This window comes from Channa argus, chromosome 7 (assembly GCF_033026475.1).
Source record: "Channa argus isolate prfri chromosome 7, Channa argus male v1.0, whole genome shotgun sequence".
NCBI lineage: Eukaryota > Metazoa > Chordata > Actinopteri > Anabantiformes > Channidae > Channa > Channa argus.
The window spans coordinates 806,061-822,191 of record NC_090203.1 but is presented as its reverse complement, the minus strand read 5'-3'; the positions used below and the strand labels follow the sequence as shown (position 1 = coordinate 822,191).

At 41.3% G+C, this 16,131-nt stretch overlaps 1 protein-coding gene across 2 annotated transcripts in view; it reads left to right on the top strand.

Annotated features, from left to right (window-relative positions):
• The first annotated feature begins 2,464 nt into the window (after positions 1 to 2,464).
• The window catches only part of nek11 (NIMA-related kinase 11), a 54,614-nt gene continuing 40,947 nt past the window's right edge, over positions 2,465 to 16,131 (top strand). Inside the window, exons 1-5 of one of the 2 annotated variants that reach the window (XM_067510064.1) lie at positions 2,465 to 3,125; positions 4,195 to 4,351; positions 12,234 to 12,399; positions 14,521 to 14,639; positions 14,926 to 14,990. In XM_067510064.1, coding sequence (XP_067366165.1) covers positions 4,215 to 4,351; positions 12,234 to 12,399; positions 14,521 to 14,639; positions 14,926 to 14,990 — 487 coding nt within the window. In that variant the 5' untranslated portion in view covers positions 2,465 to 3,125; positions 4,195 to 4,214. The remainder of the gene's footprint in view (positions 3,126 to 4,194; positions 4,352 to 12,233; positions 12,400 to 14,520; positions 14,640 to 14,925; positions 14,991 to 16,131) is intronic. The other variant, XM_067510063.1, reaches the window with a different exon arrangement.

Genomic DNA, 16,131 nt, shown 5'->3' with positions numbered 1-16,131 from the left:
TTTGCTCTGGTGATGGACAGGCTGACAGATGAGGTTAGACAGGAATCTCCATGAACTATGATGTTTGCAGATGACATTGTGATTTGTAGTGAGAGCAGGGAGCAGGTGGAGGAAAATCTAGAGAGGTGGAGGTCTGCTCTGGAAAACAGAGGAATGAAGCTTAGCCGCAGCAAGACAGAATGAATACAGTTGGACCCAGGTGGAACAGTGAGGTTACAGGGAACAGAGGTGAAGAAGGTGCAGGAATTAAAGTGCTTAGGGTCAACTGTTCAGAGCAATGGAGAGTGTGGAAAAGAGGTGAAGAGGCGAGTGCAGGCAGGTTGGAACGGGTGGAGAAAAGTGTCAAGAAGGTGGTGGGACCAGAGATGTTGTTTGGCTTAGAGACAGTGACACTGAAGGAAAGACAGGAGGCAGAGGTGGAGGTAGCAGAACTTAAGATGTTGAGGTTCTCTTTGGGAGTGACGAGGATGGACAGGATCAGGGATGAGTACATCAGAGGGACAGCTCATGTTAGATGTGTTGGACATAAAGTCAGAGAGGACAGATTGAGGTGGTTTGGACATGTTCAGAGGAGAAAGTGTGAATATATCGGTAGAAGGATGCTGAGGTTGGAGCTGCCAGGCAGGAGGTCTAGAGGAAGATCAAAGAGGAGATTTATGGATGTAGTGAGAGAGGACATGAAGTTAGTTGGTGTGAGAGAAGAGGATGCAGAGGACAGAGTTAGATGGAGACACATGATTCACTGTGGAGACTCCTGAAAGGGAACAGCTAAAAGGAAAAGAAGAAAGAAGATGATAGTAAAATTACAAAACAACAGAGTTAATAAAAAACAGAACATCCCATGTTCACCTAGTCCACACTTTGTGGATTTGTGTCTTCACTCCTGAACAGCCCACTGTGTTTCTTCCTTTAACACGATCAATTTTCCTGTTATTTTCAGCCTCCACAGCTGCTTGAGCTTCAGAAAGGAAAAGCAAAGCTCAGTGTGCTTTTATAGTCAAAAAGCAGGTAGAAAATTGTGCAAAAGAACAGAACATAACAGCCTATTTTTCAATGTTACTGTATAACTCTTCCCTCAGGTAACAGAAAATACTTGCCATAAAACTGCAGGAGCAACAACTTTGTTAGTGTATCGTTACACACAGATACAACTCTGCACAAAAACTAAAAGCCAATCAAAGTAGTTCTTTTATGTGGTCATTATGACCCAAACTGGGGGCAGCAGGAAAAAATTCTATCAACAAGTGTTTTCAGTGGAATTTGTAATGTCGTAATTATGACACTTCTACACTGAGTATGAGTCCTGCTTCAAATTTACACAAAGCTGCAAACCTTTAGTGAAAGAGGACATTATGTGTAATCACTTTTGTTTACAGAACCCAGAAGAACCCGAACTTTCGGACAAAATAGGAAAAAATAGTCAAACAATTTAATTTAAAGTGACCACAAATATAAAAGTTCAAATTCACATGATGTACTATGTGTAACTTGGAACATAAAAAAGCCATTAAAGGATTGCAAAGAGCGACAGACACAACAACTGCAAAGACACAAAAAAAGACTACAGATCAACTACCAACATCTTAAAATCATGTCAGATGTTGTTTGTAGTCAATAAATATTAATATTATTCAATTAAGAAAGAAGTTTGTTTGAATTTGATTCATTACAGTGGGTAAATGATTGACCTTTAAAATGTCGGGTTTTACCAAGTGGGAAAACACAGTTTTACTCATTTCACACATGTGCCTACTCCTTTAAAGCTCCTTATTTGAAAAGTCCTGGCTCCATGAGGGAAGGATGCTCTATGAACATTCGGGCAGCCTCTACTTGCTGTAACTGTTTCAGAGATCCTCAGCAGAAGTTTCTGTGTGAGTGAAGGTTCAGAGTTTATCCAAAGTTTATCTGATGGCACTTTAAAGCTATGGGCGTCCAAAACACTCAAAATATCTTTCTAATGGATTTCTTTAAAAGTTGCAGCCATTTTATGTATAAACTGACACTTTTTGTTACTGTACTGCTGAAGACTGCTGAGTCCAGAGTGGAGACTCAGAAACTCTGGAGAATAATGGGTCAAAGATCCCATAGAATGTCCAGGAAGGTCCCGACTAACCCACTGGACATCGTGTTAGTAGGTAAGGAACAAAACAAGACGGGAGAAGCTGGAGAAGCATCAGGGCCTGAAACAGGAACTGAAAAGGATGCGGATGATGAAGCCCAATGTGGTCTCGGTGAACTTTGTGAACCTGGTCAGGTAACAGAAATTTAGGTTTTTGAAATGATTCTGCACCTTTAAAACCATCTGATATGTCACAAAGAGCAGGACTTATGACTTACTTTTCTGTTGCATGACAGTAAACCATGAAAAGCAGCTTCACTGAACTGTTCTTGGTGGTTTCACTGGTGTTTGGACGTGTGCAGGCAGCTCTGAAACTGAACACACACATTTCAAATTAAAACAATGAAAAGCAATGGAATAATTATTTATCGATTAGCGACGTATTAAATGCCTATAAATAAATACAGTAAAGTTTGACTTTAATATGTTTACATTTTTTATGTTTTGGCTTTACATAAAACTTTTGAACATGCCTGATAATTATTTCTCAGTGCAGTCTATGATGTACCATATTAACAGAAGCAGAGTGAACCTATTGTCATTCTTATTTTATTTTCTTAAAACAAAGTTGTTTTTATTTGTGACATTTTACCATAATTTGAGTTTAGTTCCTCGTGTATAATATATGTGGAGAACAGTGAGAAGTTGTATTTGTGCTGTAAAGTCTTAGCTGCTTCATGCAGAGAATCACATAACTTCATTAGATGTGGTTTTAACCATCTGCAGACCTAACGCGGGAATACTCAGGAGGGCGGGGCTTTCTTCAGTCGCCATGGAAACTAGCTCAAACACGGAAGTTGTGGCTGCAGCTTTCTGCAGGTGAACAACACGCCTCACCTGACGTTTTTTGACTTGATGCAGTAAAAATTCGGAGACGAGGCGAATTCTTCTTCCTCCGCTGGTTCTCAAACGCTTTAACCGTGACACCACACCCTGCGTCCGGTAGCGGACACTTCACGTCTCTTCCTGCCGTCGGCGGAGTCACGTTAGCGGCGAACAACAGCAGGTGATTAACGGTTCACCTTCACACACTCTCTGATTAATCAACAACTCCTAAAATACTACACGAACTTTAATTTATTATTAACATTTCCATTATCGGACAAACCTGTTAAAGCTTGTAGAGTCCGGTCTGTCCTTCAAAATAAGAGGTAAAGGCCGTTTTGTTTTTCAAAATAAAGTTGTGACTGCTGTGAGAAGCAGTTTGAGGAGCAGAGAAAAACCTTTGTTTGGAAACTAATCGAATTTGACATTTTATCTGTAATTAAGATATTAACAGCCAAAATAACACAACAAACCAATGATAAAGTCAAACTTCAAACGTTTACAGTACTCTTTACTAGAATACATGTACTCTACACATTTAAAGAATGTGTTCCCACAGTGTTCACACCTTATTCATACAGTGCCTTGCAGACGTAGTTATATATTTCACTTCATAATTATGTGCCACTTTGTGTTGGTCTATCACATAAAATCACATTAACATAAAATCCTTCAGTCCCTCATGAATACTTTTGGAAGGCACTGTACATATTCCAGCTTTATAGAGAATATAATTATGGGTTATTAGTATTTTTCTGTTGGAGCTGCTGAGATGGAGCTGACATTAATCACTATCTACAGTTAGTGTAGAGGTTCTATGGGCTGGGTCCCTCCAAAAGCCCAATGATCAGTCTGTGGATCATCCAGATCATCCTGGGTTTCATGCAGACACTGTTTGTGTGTGTGTGTGTGTGTGTGTGTGTGTGTGCTCTTTGCTAACAACTTGAAAACATTTGACACACACTTATGCAGGGAACATCCAATGCAATCTTATTGTACAAGTCTGTGGCCTGTTTTGAATGTAAATCATCAGTCTGAACAGCTGCTTCAGATGCCAGATGTGTAAACAGCTTCTGTTTATCTGTGATTTTAAAGAAGCAGACTTTCACAGCTTAGACAATTTTATTAGTTTTTAAAAAATCAAATCGTTCACTGTTTCTAATAAGAGCAGATGGGAAGCATGACTTTATTGGAGAGCATCATTCACAGTGTCCAGGGCGAGTGTGAGCTCACAGTGAATCTGTCCTCAGTCCTCAGGTGAGCCAACAGGATGCCCAGGTACCAGGAGGTGGAGTCAGGCGAGGCTCTGGTTGCAAAGCGATACAAGATCCTGCAGACTCTGGGCAGAGGAAGTTTTGGTTCAGTTTATCTGGTTCACGACAACAAAGCTACAGACGGAGAACAGCTGTGAGTAGATTCACTGAGGAGGTTTCACACTGACGCTGTTTTTACCCGCTGACACTTTTCCTTCCTGTTAATATTCCTGCTTTTTAAATATTCTAAATGTATTCTGTATTCTGAAATAATTCTCTTTAAGTCTCTATAAGTCTTTTGTTTTTTCACTATATATTGATTTTAATCTGAGAGTATTCCAACTTTATTCTCATTATTTTCAGTGTTTGTCTTTCCTTTATTGACTCATTATTCAGATTTTATTTTTCACACTAATTCCAATGTATCCATCCAGGCATCGACTGTGCTGCTCAAATTTATACTCACAATGTCTCTACTTTATGCTTCGGAATATTCTGCAAAATAAATCTAAAAAAAGGTGCAACGCAGTAAATACACGTAAATCAAAGTATTGTCAGTGTAAGAGGAAATAAAATCGGATATGAAAACAATACAGTGAAAAATAAAAAGTCTGAATGTTAAATATTCTAATTTACAGCCAGGCTGAGGCAGGAGAGTCAGCAGGTGGCAGCATTGACCCAGGAACCCTCACAGACACACATTCCTTTACACCCAGGAGTGTGTGTGTGTGTGTGTGTGTGTGTGTGTGTGTCTGTGTGTGTGTGTGTGTGTGTGTGTGTGTGTAATTAAACTTCTCAGAGCTGATCTCAGTTCAGTGAACCACCACAATCAGATACAGCCAAAATGTTTCTCAATCGGCTTTTCCAACCTGCACAACAAGCTCCTGTGATGAAGATAAAAGAAAAGTCCTTCAAAAATCCTTTAAATGAAGAAAAAAACGAAAAACCTGAAGAGCAACAGAGGAGACAACAACACATAAAAAATCAGATTATTTTCAGCTTCACTCCTTCACTGCGCATCACACGTTTCCCATCATGCCTGAAGTCTCACCGCGTGGAGCCTTGATGTCATGAGTGAACAGGTGAGTCAAACAGGGAGAAAGACCTGCTTGCACGTCATCAGTAATCACTGCATCAGGAGTCTCATACTGACTGATTCAGTCAGTCAGTCCACAGTGTCAGTCCCACAGATTTAGAGACTCTTCATGTGTGTTCTGAGTCTCTTTTTGAACATTTTTCAAACATTTTGTCTTCGTATTTGTGTCTACATTGAAACCTTTTGCATCTCGTTGTTAATTTGTGTCTCTTTGGACCTCTTGCATGTCTTTGTGGTCATGTTTGGTCCTTGGTGTCCCCTGTGTGTCCTACAGTAATGCTTTCAATCGGGGCAATAACAGGTGTAACTGTAAGACATTAGTGGAGTGAACTTCTGTGACTGGACTGGATTCAGGATGTTTGTATGGAATAAACTGTGCTGTTGATCTTATGGATGGAGCAGAGGAAGAAGAACAGCTGAACACTGAGAGAAGAGTGTGGACTCACTGTAGGACCTGGAACTACAGGAAACATTCAGCTCTGAGTGTCTGACTAACACCACGTTCTCTCTCTCCCAGCTTCCCTCGTCATGCTTTGTTGCATCCTCCTCAATACTTCAGCTCACACACACATACACACACACACACTGGGTGTGTTGGTGAATTTCAACTGACTGTGGATGAGAGTTGACAGCAGGATTTACTGAACTCATGTGTTGGGTCGTTCTCTGAGGCGAGGAGTCAGAGACGTGACAAACGTGGGACAGAGGAGGATTTCTCAGGTCCTGGTCCTCCTCTAAACCTGCAGGAGTAGGCTGTCTGGACAAAGGAGAGTGTGTTTTGGTGTGTGTGTGTTCTGCAGAGGCAGTGCTGATACTGATCCATGGTTCCTTGTTTTGTCCAAAAAGACTTACAGTGAGGAACAAAGCAGCAACAGAGTAGGTTTCGTGTGTGTGGCCAGATACAGGAAGAGGTCTGAAAAAGGTTTGTGCGATGCCTCCATGGTGCTGCTGCTGCTGGAGACCCCTGGAATACACATCCACCCACACACAACTGAACATTTACAGTTCTGTTTCGTTAGTAGTGGGCACGTGTGGATGCTCGTGTTCCTACTGTCTGTGATTGACAGTCAGAGCTGAGGTTACACTCCTGTGCTTCGTGCAATGTTTGTCTGAATAGCGGGAAACCTGAGCAGGTAGAGCATCAGTGTGTCGGGCTGAAGGAGAGTTGCTGCCCGTCCGCTGCAGGACGATGATCAGGAAGAACGAAGAGTCTTTGTGTTGTCAGGAAACAGATGGCGAGTCTGCTTTGGAGTCGTCATCTCTGGCCTTTTACAATCTGACAGGTCTCACCCCCCCCTCCTACAGCCCCCTCCCCCCCTGCCAGATTTAGACAGTGTCCTGATCAGTGTGTCAGCGCCTGCTCAGAAACCTCAGAGCATCAGAGATTTTCAACTTTTTTTGTCTGTGTGTCATGAATACGTGGGTCCTGATAAACAACACACAGAACAAAAACAGCCGCAGATCTGTATTTAGGAGTTTTCCGATGTGCCGTGACCCCAGCTGTCTGTCAGGAAGTGGTATCCATGGCAACAAGAGAGCAGCACCCATTTACTGTTATCCTGGCATTCGCATGTCAATTTCTTGGTGGGTTTCCACAGACAAAGAGAGGAGGAGGATGGTGGGGAGACAAACAGGAGACAAACTGACATGTCCTAGTCCTCAGTTTCTCTCTCAGCTGGTTGTGGACTTATCGAAAACCAGCTCCAGCTGTTCTCAGCCACTCGCTAATTTCCAGGTTTCAAAATTCAAGATTCAAACATCCCTATGGGATCAATAAAGTTATCAGGATCAGTTGCTATTGTTTGCACGTTGGTTACAGTGTGGAAGGCTCAGATAAGCAGGTTTACTTCTGTTTAGTTCAGGTTGTACTAATTATCACTTATATTCATTAGTAACTGATTCATTCTTCAGTGTAGAAAAAAAAGTGCTGAATGACAGTGTCGTTGTGAAACACAAAAAGTCCTCATTAATCTAAAAACCTGGTTTTGCCTGCAGACACATGTGGACGGATTCCTCTGAGGTTTTCGCTGTCTCCCAGCAGCTGTGTGACGCAGCTGATGAATTTTCCCGTCGACCTCCTTTGTCTCCATTTGCACCTGAAGCTTTGGTGTCTAACTGCTGAACTAACAGAGGAGCTGACGGCAGCTGATGCAAAGCCTGCTGGGACGTCACTTGTTCATTTGCATAAAGTTGAAGCTTCAGTCAGTGGTTAGTGGTGCGTTGTGGACGAACTTTATGCTTCTCTCCACATATGTCAGATATAAGTTTGTGAGGGTGGATCCCTTGTTCCCATGTCAGACTAACAGACTCTTCAGGTTTGCTCATAAATGAGATTCTGTTCATTAACATTAGCATAACGAAGGGGGAGGATGCGCACACACTTTCACCTTTCTTCTTCATTTAATGACTCAGCTGAGACCTCCCAGTCAATCATTACACACTTCAGCCCATCATGATGGTGGCACATTGTGGTCAAACCCAAAAATAAATTACACGACCTTTAGAAGAATGAGACCTTTCAAAATAAAAGAAGAAAACGTGTCATTAGAAGCTGAATTAGTCAACACAGTGTTTTATGTGTAAATCAGTTTTGTTGCTGCACGGAGGAAAATAAAAGCCAAACATTTTCTATAAAAATAAACAGATAAAAAGATGGAACCCCGCTGACATGTGTGAGACACTTCTCCAGTTTGTGCATTATTTATAGAAAGTGAGTGTATGTCAGTGTGCTGCTGTGATCTGCTGCTGAGTGATCCATCACTGCGCTCAAAGCTCTTCTCCTCGCCCACCTGCCCCCCGCTGAAACCCACACATCTACTGTATGCTGGGTTAAACTTTGGGGGGGTGTAAGGGGTGTCTTCAAGGCTGATCGCCTCCATAGTAAAAGTGAAAGTCGTACAGAGTCCCCAGAAACAGAAGACCCTGCTGAGACAAACATCATCTGCCCCGTTCTTCTCTGATTGTGATGATAAAATGCAGGAGACAGAGACTGATGGTGATGGTGACAGCCTGCAGTGTGTGTGTGTGTGTGTGTGTGTGTGTGTGTGTGTGTGTGTGTGTGTGTGTGTGTGTGTGTGTGTGTGTGTGTGTGTGTGTGTGTGTGTACGAGTCAAATGTACACAAATCTCTATTCAGAACATTTGGAACCTGGTTTGATTTGGTTTTAGTCTTGTGAAAATTAGTTGGAGTCAAATGTTTTTGTTTTAGTCACAAAAACTAAAAACATTTTATCTGATAGTTTAGTCTCATTTGATCCTTTGTTTTTAATCTATAAATTTTTTTTCCATTTTAACTGACACAAAGTTTATGGCAGTAGCTGATGCCATTTTGTTGTGTGCAGTTACCATGGTCACGGAGATTTTTCTCTATTTTTTTTTCTGTCACTTTGGTTCATAAACCAGAGACGGAAGCTTCTTATTGGCAGTGGAGCAACAGGTCGAACATCTATATCGACTTTGAAACCACAGATGTTTTGGCTGCTGGAGCAAACTGCTTGACAGATGAGCAGCTGAAAAAGACTTTTCTTCATATTCGTTGTTTATAATTCTTTATAATTGCAAAGGACACCTTAGTCTCATCTTTACTAATAAAAAAAATTGGTAATCATCAAATGTTTTTCAAGTTTCATAGTGTCGTTAATAAAACACTAATTTGGGACTTTTTATCTTGACCACATATACACCTCACCGATTTTGGCTGATCCAGGCGGATTTTGCACAAACAAGACCAAAAAAAAACACATGACAAACAAAGACACAGCAAATAATCTCAGTTCACTGATCAGCAAACAATCCCCCCCACACACACACACCCCACACACACCCCAGACCTAAACGTGTCCTAAAAAGCCACAAGAAAGACCAACAATGGACAAAAATGACAGACCTGACAGGTGACGGCCTTCAGCCTCGTTTGTCCTGGTTTACTGCTCAGACTTGGACCTGGCCGGTGTTTTCTGCTCTCAGCACAGGAGACAGAGAAATACAGAACCATCTCAGCTTTAATCAGAGAGTCGCACTTCAAACACGTTTCCACTTTAGTTGCATAGCAACAGAGAGCCGGCGCTCCCGGCCTCTCAGTAAAGAGCTTCACACCGGAAAGTTACAGAAAATAGAAAACCCCACTCGGTGCTGGATCACAGAGAGGAGTGAATGAACTCAATGAAATGATTTTCGTAGCTGCACATCATAAATTCAGGCTGTGAATTTGATTTTCCAGCAGCAGTTTCTTTGGCTCCAACAAAGAATCCAAGCTGTGCTGCTGGCCCGTCCTAAAACGTCCTCTTTGTACTCGATTGACACTCACAACACATTAACGCTCACATTTGGCAGAAGCTTTTAGCAGTGGTGACTTCCAGGTGAGGGACCAAGCAGGTTTAGGGGACATTAGAAAATGGGTAGAAAGGAGTTTATTCTGATTTTAGGAAAGAATGATAATGCATTTACTTTTGTGATATGTTGAGAATATGCATTAGCCTAAACTTGCTGTTGGTGGAAATGCTTCTGTTCCGGTACTACAGCTCCTCCCCACCTTAAGTTATGGAGCATATTTCTATTAAAGCAATATCTGAAAAATATCTACATGCTGTATATTTAACTTTATACACTCACCTGTTAAACTGTTTCTTAATGCGAATATCCAATCAGCCAATCACATGGCAGCAACTCAGGAAATGTAGACATGGTCAAGCTGATCTGCTAAGCTTCAGAATGAGGAAGAAAGCTTTGAAGTGTTTTCTAGAAGCAAATCAGTTTAGTACTTGTACTTATACTTGATGTGGGAAATAATGGTATTGGGACATCCCCAGTTTTTATTGTAAAACCTAATGCTCTGGTCCAAAAAAGTGACAACACTTATGTGCTGATGTTTGTGTTTGATAGAATAATATCACTTTAGTGGAGGCTATTGTCAAACTGCTTATTCTTTAATTCACAGTTTCTCACTGATGTGAATCTTTCTTTGATCGAGTTCTTTTTATCATATTACATTAATGAAACAGAAACAATAGGGAAAATATGCTCCATGATATGAGTCTAATTTTGTATTTACCTTTACAACTGACAGAGACAAAGAGGAAAACACAACAATCATACATTTATAAAAATATAAATCAACGTTACACAGCAAATGAATCCACCTGGAGGTTAAAGTTCACCAAACACCCCCCTCAGTGTCCACCGCTTGGTTTGACCCAGAACCTTTAAAGACCTTTGGCCTGAACACGTGTTATAGCGCAGGTGTTTCACCTCAAATTCGCCTTTATTAGCGACACTTTGGACTATGTTCACCTACACAACCAAACAAAGCCGGGCTCTTCACGTGAGGCTCTTACCTGAACAGGTTTAGCACAAACTAAAGAGCTGCTTCTCTTACTTTGTGCTGTTGTTCCTGTGGAACTGTTGCTTCAGAGAGAAGTTTGACGTCTTCGATGATGGTTAGCTGTCATGACCCCAACTCAGTTAACCTGAACCTTTTCAATCCGTTAAGCTAAGCTAGCTAAACTGTTTTAGCATGAACCCAAGTCATAACCAGATTTACAGTATTAGTAAAAAACTACATGTTGGTTAAAATCACTGGTTATAGAATACAGATTACTGTCTAAATGGTTTTTGTTAGCGCTTCTGTATAAGCTAACAGGTTAGCTAACAGCTATTTATGTGTTAAAGCTGTAGAACTCAGTTTGAGCTGCTTCATTTAACAGTAGAAGCTAAGTGATTAGCCTTTAGCCAATGTTAGCTGCTAAACATCTGCTCCAGGCTCACGCTGAAAATGATTTTCCAGCCTGTTGAACTGTGATCAAGAGACTCCACACTAAAGCTGAATGAGATGTTAATGTTTGACTGTGAGGTTTAATAACTTTACCATGTGAACTCTGCTTTAGAATTTCCCAGGGACGTTTGGAGAAATGTTTGTGTGGTAGCGGAGCTTCTTTTATTTTACTTTTTTATGATTCACTTTCTCGACAGCTTTCATTCAAAACACAGGAAAAGGTTTCGACCTCGCATTTTAAAGCTGAGGGTTAAAAATTGTTCTGAAACTAATCAATTTGAAAATGGTAAATAACTAATTTGCATCGGAGATTATTTTACTAATAAAAATGATTACACTTCTTATACCTGCTGTTGTCTTGCTTGCTGTTTAGTCTGTTAGCTCGAAGAGGTTTAATCTATTATAAAAACCCTTTAAGATCAGATAAATATTTGACATTCTTTTTTAAAATTATATTAGATATTTTGAGTGAAATTATCAGAGGGTGCGAGATCAGTACATGAAGCGGTGCCTCCTTGTATTTAAGACTGTGAACCAAGTAAGTCTGTTTTCATGGAGTTTGGTTACCTGCTGAAACACAGCAGTGTCTATCAGATGTAACATCACTCCACTGCTGCATATATCAGCACATTGAATCAGTCCGTGTAAATGTGGTTCCTAATTATCATGGAACCTAGTTTCTGCATAACCTAGAGGGTCATATACTTAAACTATCCATGGAAAACCTTACATGAACCTTCCACATGCAAAATATTCTGACTTGTAGAACAAGTTGGTGCACAGATGTATGCAAAGTCTTAACCCTCCTCAATCCCCCATAAATGGTTGGAGCAAAAACCATGATCAGAATGCTAATAATTCCAGTAACAGTAAAAACCAACATTTGTTAAATCCACACAAACATCTGCTACAGCTTCTATCCACTGAGCATGATAAACACACCAATGGATGAATGATGTGACTTTAAAGAATTTACACTTAAAATCCAATTTTAACTGCACAGTTGCTGAAGCCCAAAAACCTTTTGAATTGTTTGCTGTCTGTAGGAAGTCTGACATTTTTTATGCACCTGTGCTGTATTTAATTTAAATTGATGGCCTTGGTGTTTTTTTAAAGGGCATGTGCTCACCTGAGTGGCCTTTGTCCCTCTTTGACCTCTGACCTCTTGCAGGAAAGCATTGAAGCAGATCCCTCTGGGCGACCTTCGACCTGACGAGACGGTCCGAGCCACACAGGAAGCTCAGCTTCTGTCTCAGCTGCACCATCCAGCCATCCTCACGTTCCACCACAGCTTCCTGGAGAGAGACTCTTTCTGTATCATCACTGAGTACTGCCAGGTAACGCCAGCAGCACTGTACACCTGAGATTCACCTGCAGGTTGCAGGTCTTCATTTGAAGGAAAACCATGGTCCACCAGACACTTGATTCTCAGAACCAGAGTTTCTCCGCAAGGCAGGCAGCTGCTTGGGGTGCCAGGCCAGTAGGGGGCCCCAGAAGGCTGACTATGTACAGCACTGACTGTGTGCAAAGTTTCCAATGACACTAGCAGTCCCAGACCTCCCTAAGAGGACCCCCGTCACTCTGCTGCAGGTAGCTCATGATTCAGTTCTAATGAAATAAGGAAAACCAGCTGGCAAAAATGAGGAGGTGTTATTATTCTGATAGAGAAAAAGCAAGTGCTAATGAATTTGTAGGCATTAGCTAAATGCTGCTAGTGTAGCTGTAACTAACTAAGTTAGCAGAGCAGCCTGATGTGTCCAGCTGTGCTGGAGTCACCAGAAGTCCACTTGTTAATAATCAGCTAACTCAGACAAAACTTTTTCTGTGGTAAACTGATGAAAACGAACTGTCAAGTTATGATGCTAAGTCATTGAATTTAGATGCAAAGAAATTTGGACAAGTATAAATTATGTGCGGTGTGTATTTTATTGTATTTTTATGATTCATACATTTTTGACTAAGGCCCCAGCAGCCACTACTCAGAACAGATATATATACATGTTTCACCAACTTGGCCTGAGGTACTATTTAATTGTTCAACAAAATCCTTAAAAATTATCCAAATGAGATTTTTAGATAACTCAGAAAAACAAGCAGAAAAGCAGCAGATGCTGATGCTGGCAGCAGGTGATTTCACATGGGAGAGTTAAACATGAAATGCATCACGTGTAATAAGCTGTCGTTATTAGTTTACGGTGAAAACCTACAACACAATCCCAACTTTGAGCAAATGTGTATCCTGTCAGTTTTCAGTCTTTGTTATAACCAGCCTCCTTCGCTTTTGTCGCCTCCCCAGTGTCACTGCATTTCAAGTCGCTTCAGTAATAATTGTCTGAAAGATATCTTGTTGTCACAGATTGCCCAGAGAAATGAGACCAGATGTTAAATGTGTCACAAAACTCACAAAGATCTAAAGAGACTAAAAAGCCTTATGGAGCTGCAAACCAAAGGCAGAACAAAGTACAGTTCCTTCCACTGCAAGCTGCCTCTTATCACCTCATTTTTTAAATATGTGAGCTAAAAGAGCAATGAAGCAATAATATGAAATTGAATCCCCCCCTCCCTGTTTCATCACTGCTGTCTCAGATTCTGCAGGTGCAGCTTCTCCTCTCCACTAATGAATCTCTTGCTGCCTTTATCTCCACCCTCACGCCCCCCCCTCCTCCCACACATGGTGTTTTCTCTTCAAACGCGTCATCTGGCGGTGATCCCCCCTCGTTCTCTGCTCCCCCACAGCGCTGCTCTGCTCAGCTCTCTGCTGGCTGCTGCCTGGTTTCTGTTGCATCTGTAGCAAAGACACGTGAGAATAAAGTGACACAGCTCTGACTATTCATTTACCACAGAAACAGATTTAAAATCACTGGTGGATAAAAACAAACACTGAAATATTAACTTAGAGGCTGCCCAGCCACCCAGAGCAGCTCTGAGCTATTATCTCTAGTCAGACCATTACCCAGAATCCCCTGCAGAGCTGCTGAGGACTGAGGTTTTACTGGAGGTTATTAGACTGAATAAAAAGTCAGATGAACACCAGCACAAGCTTTCATCATATTTCTAAATGTAGTTTTTAAAAAGAGATTCAGTGTGGTGTTGGGTGTTGGGTGAGTTCAGAGAAGTGGATGTGACTTCTTCCTGTAGTTGTGCTTCTCCATCTCGCTCTCTCACTCACTTGTAAGTTGCTTTGGAAAGTAGCATCTGCTAACTCACTAAATGTAAATGTATCACAAAAATTTATTAGAAAAATGATTTCTTAATTGTTCATTTGATGTCTAGAGGAGTCTCAAACCCAACAAATCCATTTAATTATCACTTAGATTCGATCAGGTCTTATAATGTGTGTTTATGAATCACTGCATCTCAGCATAAGCATCAGGTTCTGCATGAAACACAAAGACCTTCCTGTGTGTTGGTTTTTGTGAATGAATGAGTCACATGTGGACCCCACCCTTTTTTCTCAGGATCGCGATCTGGACTGTAAGCTGGAGGAGTTGAGAAGAGCTGGTGGGAGCCTCCCTGAAACCCAGGTCATTGATTGGCTCATCCAGCTTCTGCTTGGTCTCCACTACATGCATGACAGGTGTGGGGAAGGGGGTGGATATGGTCACCATGGCAACACATTTTACTCCCTTGCAACACCACTTCTTTCTTTTCTTCCGACCTTCTGTGCATATTTCATTTGGTGGATTATTAATGGAACTGGTTGGTGGGGGTCAAAGGTTAAGTTGGAGATGTAATGAACTGGATCCAGATTTAGACGGATCAAGTTTCTGGTCCAAATAAATGTCACCCCTGTAACACTGAACATATAATTGTTGTTTTTTTTTTTCTCATCACGTTTTCTTGACTGCTGTGGTTTTCTGTAGGCGAATCCTCCACAGAGACCTGAAGGCCAAGAACGTCTTCCTCAAACGAAACCTTGTTAAAATTGGTGAGTTTTTTTTCTTGTGCTCTGGGATTTTCTTGGTTTGTTTGGAATTCTACTGAACAAAGGCTTCCTCTTAACTCCCAACAACAACACAACCTCTGAAGGCTTTACTCGCCGCTGTAAACTCAGCAGATTGTTGCTGCTGCAGTGCAGGAAGTGAACCAAAATTCTCTGATGGCAGAATTTGTATTTTGCTGATCACCAGCTGCAGACAGACTAAACTAGACGTTGTGTAACTCTGTGAAAATAAAACATGAATATTAATCAGACCACAAAGACCCAGACTGACAAACCTGTTTCCTGTAGATGTTTGTCTCCAGTGGATGAGCTTTGATTTTGATCCACTAAATGCTCATCTTCCACGACTGTTGGCCACAGTGTCCAAATGTAAAATGATTGTAAACAACAAATGCAGATCACTGCTTAATTAAGTTTTACTTCAGTCAAAGCAAAATTGGTAACGGCAATCTGCACCTTCAAATACAACTTTTATAATCAACTCTGTCGTTATAAGCAGCTACAAATTTTCTATTTCTACAGCAGTTTTGTCTTCTCTGTGTTTGCTGCTGCAGTTTCTTAAATACTTATTGAGGAAGTGTAATCTGTCTATTGATCAATAGTTTGGATTGGTTGTCCCTGGAGGGGAATTCAAGTGCCACTGTAAAAGAGCAGAAATTACAGCGGAAGTCATAAACACCTGAACACAATAAATGTGGAATGAATTAATCTGGTACATTAGTGCATAGAAAGGGGCAACAATGCTAAATAGTCTGCAGTTATTTGGCTCAGCTGAGTTTACTGGGAACACTGGAAACACTGGAAACTGTGGAGTCAGATTGCAGCGGACACATTGGAGCACACATGTTGGGGGGAGCAGTGGCTTTCTGAAGATGCTGCTCAGGACGCCCCCTGCCCTCACCAGCTGGAAACTGAGGCTACAAGTGAGTCAGGAGTGAGATCCTTCAGTCACACTTAGTCCTTCATCAGTGCTGAGGTGAACAAGGTTTATAAGGTCTTCATGTTTCTCAGCTCTGCACCTCCACCTCCTCAGCTCCTGGTGAATTTCAGGCCTGTGCTTTACAGGGCTCATTGCTGTTGCCATGTGTAAACAAGACTTACAGTAACTCATTCGTCCAAGCAGACA